The 8,026-nt window shown below is 53.8% G+C and overlaps 1 protein-coding gene across 1 annotated transcript in view; it reads right to left on the minus strand.

Annotated features, from left to right (window-relative positions):
- Nucleotides 1–916: 916 nt before the first annotated feature.
- Nucleotides 917–8,026, minus strand: part of LOC104412305 (protein CBFA2T2-like) — a 15,681-nt gene continuing 8,571 nt past the window's right edge. Inside the window, 8 exon segments of the mRNA XM_010022981.1 lie at nucleotides 917–1,158; nucleotides 1,161–1,188; nucleotides 3,778–3,968; nucleotides 4,186–4,254; nucleotides 5,889–6,081; nucleotides 6,346–6,431; nucleotides 7,104–7,357; nucleotides 7,954–8,026. The exon segment at nucleotides 7,954–8,026 is cut by the window's right edge and continues 44 nt beyond it. Coding sequence (XP_010021283.1) covers nucleotides 917–1,158; nucleotides 1,161–1,188; nucleotides 3,778–3,968; nucleotides 4,186–4,254; nucleotides 5,889–6,081; nucleotides 6,346–6,431; nucleotides 7,104–7,357; nucleotides 7,954–8,026 — 1,136 coding nt within the window.

Consider the following 8,026-nt stretch of genomic DNA (forward strand, 5'->3'; position numbering starts at 1 on the left):
TTTAGTTTGGCCAAGGCGTATGGAGAGCACAGACCATAAATAACAGTCCTGTGAGGATCTCTGTGGTTCAAAACAACAGCAGAAACTCCCAAACCAACAAGTTCCATGCAGTGAGAAACACAAAAGCTTTCTGCATAGCAAAGTAACAGAACCCAGGTGGGAAGGGCAGGAACTGCCTGCAACCAATCCAGGTTTGCTCTGCACACTCTCCCCCAGCAAAGGACCCACCAGGGCAACACACAACCATCCATCCCAACACCGAAAGGGATTAAAACCATCCAGAAGTGACAGTCCACAGTTCCCTGGTACCGACATTTGGTTTAGAGCAGATGAATCCCCTCCTCCCGCTCTGCAACCACCAGCTGCCAACCTGCAGGCAGAGGAGAAGCGGGCTCAGCTTTTGCCATTGCACTAGAGGACGAGATGCTCCTGCTGGGGAATCAGCTCCAGTCTGTTCACAGCAACACCCGGCCAGCACGGCCATCTGAGACACCGTGCCTGGGAGCCAGAGCGGATGCATACTGTGGAAGAAAGGAAGCTGAGGAACAAGCTTGGGCACGTCCGACCCACGAGGATGGAGCTCCCATTGTTCACCCCATGCTCAGCATCTCCTGCATGTGCCGGCAGTTCCCCACCTAGTCCAGGTACCCCCTGAGCAAGTGCCCAGTGTCCTCCAGTCCTGAAGGATGCTCTGGTTCTCCCTGCAGAGAGATGGGCACCGAGGTGCTGTGGGCAAGGTTCTTCATGAGCCACGGCAGGAAAAGGCAGAATGAGATGGCAAAGCCCAAGTGTGGGCGCTCCGAGGAGGCGGCACGATGTGTCAGATGTGTCACGGGATACAGGTTGCTGTGGGGTATTTTCTGGCTTAAATCCCCCCCCAGAAACTACTCAACTGGAGTGAACCCAAACTTCCCCTTCAGAGCCCGTTCGTGTCTATGGCTGTCACGGACGCCGGGGTGGAGGAGCGGGACGTGGTCGCCGAGGTCTTCTCAAGGGCTGGGCTGGGAACACCATCGAGGCTCTTGGCTGCGGAGCGGCCCGTGGGCAGGGCCAGGGGCTTGCTCTGGCCGTGCAGGCTCTGCCCGCAGATGCGGTGGTGCCTCTCCCAGTCCTTGTGCTGGCAGAAGGAGCCGCAGTACCGGGCGATGTTGCCGCCGCACTGGCTTTGCGACCGCAGTTCCAGCAGCTCTGCAAGACCAGAGACACCATCACACTTCAAAACGGGTTCAGTTCCCAAGAGCTGCGGGACGGTGCTGACTCAGCAGCTCTGAGGGGACCGTTCATCCCCCCTCTGGCCCAGATTTAGTAATATTAACATGAACAAGCCATTCATTCCTCGCGCTTTGCCAAGAAAAAAGGGCACTTACTAACCCCTACTCCTCTGCTCTGCCCAAACCTGCCTGCCAGACTGCACCGGTCACATCCTCCACCCAAATGCACAGAGGAAACAGCAGGCAAGGACTAAAAACCACGCTGCAGATGCTGCTATTCGGCCTTTTTATTTCCTGTTTTAAGCAGCTCTATTTTGGTCTCGCTCCCAGCCAAGTACCTCCACAGGGATTACAGCATGTTGTGCAGGCACCATTTGCTGTGCCCCCTGCCTCGCTGCACAGGAGGCTGGAGCAGGCTAATTTGGAAAGGAAAAACAGCTCCTTTGAAGCCAGGTGGAAGCAGCACCAGAGCCTGAGCTCCGCTCTGGAAGTGGAACAGAGCCCATCCGTCCGCTTCCATGTGAGCGCTGGGAGCTATGGCTGCTCCGGGAGGCAGCGCCTGGATCAGCTTTCCTGCAGCTGCATCCCTGTGTCAGGAGCACACCCTGCGCAGGGCAAGGTCAGCCCGTGCAGAAAGAGCCTTGGCTGGAGCCTGGTCCTGCCCAGTGGCTGCTCAGCACTTCGGTGCCCACAAGCAAAGGGCTGTTGGAGGAGGGAAGGGGGTGGTGGGGGATGCTGGGTGCTGTCAGACAGCCTGTTGTACGACGGGCAGCGAGATGCCCTGCTCCCGGGGTCGGCACCGGAACCACCTGGTGATGATTGATGGGCTGGAGGCAAAGCACCAAAGTGAGCTGGTTGGGAGCGAGCTGCTCCAGAGCCAGTGTGACCCCGGGGCTGCTCGAGCTTCCCGAGCAGGACTCACAATCACAAATCCCTACCAAAGCCTGTGGTAACTGTTGGAAAACTGGGTCACTGCGTTACAGCTGTTTTCACTTCCATGGGGGGGTTAAACTGTGTTTCAGAGGTTACTTGTGCCAGAATACATGACAGCTTTTCAGCATGGCCCTTAGGGAAGGGCTCTGGGCTTGCACAGGAGGGTGCTGGGGGGGGATGCTCAGCAGCTCCCCGGGATGGCTGGAGGAGGATGACACTCCTCTAGTATTCCCCTCTGGAGGAATCTGGCTTGTCTCATTTCTTCCATGGCTTCCTGAGCAGTTCCACCCACTCCCATCATGTGTTTACTGACTGGTACATTCAACCATCAGTGATTTAACTGGGAAATATCAGACTGTAGAGAGAATTCTCTGCAATAACACCTAATATTTACATGGTTCCTGCCACGTGTGGGGACCAGAGCTTCCCGAGCTCTGGACTGCAGCCCCACAGGAGGAGGGAATGGGACTTGCAGCCCGCACAGTCCCAGCTGACGTTAACTCCACGTTCCCATCCGATTTTTGCTCAGTGGAAATAAAGCCTCTGCATTCACGCAGAGAAATTAAAACAAGAAGCAAACCACACATGGATGGGAAGTGGTGGCGCAGGAATGTGTGCAATTCTCCTTGCTCAGTCCAGCTGAGATCTCCAAAGCTTAACATGAGCTTCCAGTTCAGGTAAGGTAATGAATGACTGAGGTGTCACTGGCTGTGACAAACCAAGAGTCAACCCTTCTACTCCAATGTCTCATTGGTGTTACAAGGCTCCCCACAGCAGGGACCCTGCACCAACGCTTCCCACCTACCCCTGTACATATGGGAATGACGCAGCAAGAGCTGTGGGAGCCTGGAGATGAGGTGACCACCCACTGCCCAGGCCTGTGTTTTGGGAGCCAGTGAAACACCACCACCCCAGACAATACACGGGGTGTGGAAGAGACCATCAGGTACATGCAGCTTCACCTGCAGCTGAGTTTCTACCCTGCGTTATTTTAAAGCCCACAAACAGCAGCTCATTTTCTGCATGGATCAAGTGCCCTCCAGCAGATTTCTAGAGCTAAATGGAGAGCTGCATCGAACAGCATCCCCCTCCTTCCACATCTTCCTCAGCCTCAGGAAATCTCTGGTCATTGCACTGGGTCACAGAATCCCAGACTGGTTTGTGTTGGAAGGGACCATAAAGCTCATCCAGTTCCAACCCCTGCCACGGGCAGGGACACCTTCCACTAGAGCAGGTTGCTCCAAGCCCCTGTGTCCAACCTGGCCTTGAACACTGCCAGGGATGGGGCAGCCACAGCTTCTCTGGGCACTCTGTGCCAGCGCCTCACCACCCTCAGAGGGAAGAGCTCATCTCAGTCTCCCCTCCAGTAGGGTCCAGGTCATGGACCCCAGCTGTGCCTTCGTGTACAGACACTGTTTAGGCTGCTTCCCCTACAAGCAAAATCAAAAGCAAAAGGCTTTTTTCCATGCTATCAGTGCATCCTGGCAGGGCACCCATAATATGCAGTAACTAAAGAGTTACTGGTTGAAGTGAGACTCCTAAAAGGAAAAGGGATGGAGAACCTGCAGGCTCCAAGTCACTGCCAGGCTGGACCTGGAGACTCTGAGTCTTTGCAAGTCCCCTGGCACCTCACCTCTGTAGACTCCTCCTGTTCATTTATCACTAGGAAAGCGTCCTCGGTGGCCTGGCGCTTGGCGTCCGCAATGGTCTGCTCCATGCGCGCCCTCTCGGAGGCGATCATCTCAAACGCCTTCTGCTCGGCCTCCGCCACGGCCTTCTGCACCTCCGACATGGCCTGGCGCTTCACCTCATTCACCGCTTCTTCTGGAAGGAAAGAGCAGCGTCACCACCCATGGCACCATCCACAGGGAGCTGAGCCCTTTGGGAAAGCCCGGCCGGGGGTGTTGGCAGCCAGATGTGCACATCCCGGGGTGTTCCTGCAGCTGGGCTTCTCCTGTTTCTGCAGAGCAAAGCTGCAGCATCTGTGTTTACCTCGGGCGAGGCGGCAGAATCCCTCGCCAAGCTCCTCACAACCACTCACCAGCTTTTTTCCAGATCTCCTCAGTGACGTAGCCCGTTCCCGACCTGCTGCTGAACTCCCGCAATGAATCTGTTGGAATAAGGGACACAGGGAAAGGTTGGCAAAGCCTCGTCTCACCCAGCTGCTGCTTAAGTGCCCAGCAGTGCCTCGGTGCATCATGGAGCAGGGCAGAATTAACCAGCTCAAACTCAGAGCAGAGGATTCCTACAGCTAAAGCTGTTCATCAAACGCTCAAATGATAAATTACAACATTTAATTAGTGCCTTGCATAATTTATGCCCCTGTATAACCCATTTCCTGGTACTCTGTAACAACAGGCAATGCTTATGCTATGTTTATATGCCAAAACATCTGCACTGGCCAGAGACTTTGAGCATCAACCTATGTGACCAGCAGCTTACATTAAACTCAGCACTTCCCACTCCCAGGGGCAATTCAAAGGCTTGAAATGACAAACTGTCCTGCAAGACCTCTTAAACCAGAGGTGGACACATCCCCCAGCACCCATGAGCCTGCAAAGAGCCAACATGACAGATAGGGATGGTGGCACAAGGGCCTGAACACAGACTGCAGTCACACAGGGAAGCTTTAAAGAACTCATCCTGTTCTCTACCTACGTCCCTGGTTTTTAAGGCCTCTGAGTAACTTTCTGAAGGCTCAGAACAAAAACTGATTCATGTCCAAGGCTGGTGGGGGAACAAAAGCGCTCCGTGAGTTCTCACAACAGGAATGGAGCTTGACAATCAGCCCTTGGTCCCACAGGGGGAGGAAGCACCAACAGTGTTCCCAATTTATTAAAAAAGAATATGAAATGGTATCACCTTTAACATCATGGGGCTGTAAGTGTATTAGTCACTACAGACTTAAATATAAAAGGGCTAAAAGCTGGCTGTGCTCATCAGGCCGTCATGCAGCCCAGCCACCCCATGGGCTCACAGCATATTTGTTGGGATGGAAATTAGAATCACATCCAGATAAATAAACCAGCATTTTAAGACTTGGATATATATAAGGGTCAAAGCCCCTGCATACTGGAGGTGAAAACAGCCAGCTTTAATAAAGTTAAGTTGACTCATGATACAGAAATCGAATTAGTAAGTCAGGTAGTAGCTCTTACACTTACAGCAGGCTTTGGCATTTTAAGAATTAGTAGACCATGACATTTTAAATCCTGTAGGCAAGACAGGGAGGGGAAGAGAGCTGGAACCAACCACCCCTCCTGCCTTTTCACCCCCCAGTTTCTCAGCTGTGGATAAACTTGGCTCGGTTTGGTCAGGAAGTACAAGCTCAGTGACAAGGAAGATGCTCTTCTCCCAGCACTAACAGAAGCTGCTGCTTCCAGGAGCTCACCCAGGAGCTTCCACGTGTCCAACGACTTGTCTCTTTTCAAAGCACTGAGAACAGTTCTGCATTGCTTCAGTATTTCATTTATAGAATCATGGAATGGTTTGGGTTGGAAAGGACCTTAATATCATCCAATTCCAACCCCCTGCCATGGGCAGGGATGCGTCACACTAGACCACGTCACTCAAGGCTCTGTCCAACCCAGCCTTGAACAGTGCCAGGGATGGAGCATTCACCACTCCTGTGGTGTGCCAGTGCCTCACCACAAATTACACTGTCATCTGACTCTATTATCACCACTTTATGTCTAATATTGTCATAAGAGGACACCGAAAGAGGTGGTGGCCGCCCTGGCTCACCGCTGCCGATGGAGTCGGAGCTGCTGGGGCTGTGCTGCCTGGGGAGCAGGTCGCTGCCCGCCTTGCGCGGCTCAGCCTCGCTGCACCGCCTCTTCCAGTAGTTGAGCTCCTCCCGGTCAGCCTCCTGGCAGCGCCGCAGCACGGCCATGGAGCGCCGCGTCTTCTCCACCATCTCCATGATGCAGTTCAGCGCCTGCAGGGAGGAACGTGTGCTCAGTCCGGCTCCCAGGGTCATCCCCTGAATTGGAGGCATCACCCCAGGAAGATGTCATTGTCTGGAGTGATGCTCCCATCTTCCCTCCCCACCATCCACCTTCTTGTGCTGGCCTGTTCCTCTACGAGCCTCGCAGAAAGCCCAGATATGGTATCAACAACAAGAAAATCACAAATTGGAGCAGGTGGATCACTGGGTTGGTGCATCCCACAGAGCTTCCCACATCTCCTGCCTGTTCCTTACATGATCGAGATGCTTCCACTCGTCAGCCCACTCTCTCTCCGTTAAGCGGTGGTCCACCAGCTCATCCTGGTATCCTCCATTCAAACCTGCAACAAACCACAGCCAGGAGAGTGATCAGATGGAGCAAGTGCTTTCAAGGTTGGAGAGGGGAGGTGGCCCCTCAGCAATAACAGAGATGTATTTCCAACTACATATTGCTGGGACTGTAAAACACATCTCAAGGAGGTGGCTTTATAAGGGCAATTCCATGCCAGTGCTTTTATCCTTATCTGTGTCACCGTCTCTGAAGTGCTACAATCCTCTCACACGTCTGGATCTGACCTACTTGGGAGCTGTCTCCCATAGAAACCCACAGGAGCTCAGAGCTTGTGCCCTGATGGAAACACAGCGTGTACCTCCCACACCCCCCCGGGGAGAAATGGGCTGGGGGGCCAAGCTCTGCTCTCCTGCTTTAGTGATCTCAGGCAAGTTACTTTCTACTTCCCCGCCCTCTATTCCTGCCTGCTGGGTGGGCCACACTCAATTCACACACCAGGTCCTTCCTCCTTACCCTCAGTGACTCTAACCTTTACAGGGAAATACAGCCTCAATCTTCCCACTTCTAACCTTCCATGCTCTGAATTCCCTTCAGAATCTCTGCTGAGGACATGGCCGCATTACACAGCTTTGGGTGTGAGTGGCCAAGCAGGGACTGATGCCAAAGCTCAACTCCTGGCCCTCAGAGCTCCTACAACTAAAAGCCCTCCAGGCTCCCTCACCCAGAGCACTGTGCCTGTCCCGAATCTCTCTGTGCTCCAGCATCTTGCTGGGGTCCCTGTAGAGGTGGGAGGTCGCAATGTCTTCCAAGGTGTAGTGCTGGAGCGGCGGTGGGGTGGGGTGGAACTGCCCCCCGGGGTTCATCAGGGGGATGGTGAGGGCCGGGCTGTGCCGGGGCGCGGGGCTGATGGTGCACACCCTCTTGGCCGGAGGGTCTGTCGGCAGCGGGTCCCTCTCAAAGCTGCTGTCGTCCCTTCTGCAACCACACCAGCAGAGAGAGGTGTTTGTTAGCACCACGTGAGCACACTTGGAAAGGGAAAGATGCAGATTTCAACCAGCAGAGCTTGGGCAGTGATGATTTTACTGGGGGGAAAGGCAGGGAGCTAAACCAAACACACTCAACTTGGGAACAAATCCACAGGATAACCCTGTCAAAGAACAAGGTCAAGGTGCCCGAGTGCTGTGATTCATCTTTCTGAGCATGACCACATTAACACTTCACAGTTTTCACAAAGCTGAGGCACGCTCCACATCATTACATAACAAACTCTGACTTGGAATAAGAAGTGGTGAAAAGGAACTGCACCCTTCTAAGACAGTGCCTCTGTGTGCTGCCCAGGGAGGGGGAGCTCAGCTCCCACTGGGACAGAAGCTGCCTGAAAGAGGATCCCAACCTGAATTCACAGTGCAGGAAGAACAATCACTGATTGTCTTATTAACAGCCAGAACAGTTGTTGAGAGTGATAAAATCCTCTCCATCAGCCCTGAATGCTACTGGAAGCTTTGACAGCAGCAAAGCTGAACCAAGTCACGACTTCAAGAGCGTGGCAGAGCGCCGAGTGCTGTCTTTACCTGTCTGGACTGTGCCTCTTCCCATTCCCGTTCACCTCGATGAGCAGCTCGGAGGAGTCAGCAGGGGACGTGG

This window comes from Nestor notabilis, unplaced genomic scaffold (genome assembly GCF_000696875.1).
Source record: "Nestor notabilis isolate BGI_N333 unplaced genomic scaffold, ASM69687v1 scaffold23139, whole genome shotgun sequence".
NCBI lineage: Eukaryota > Metazoa > Chordata > Aves > Psittaciformes > Psittacidae > Nestor > Nestor notabilis.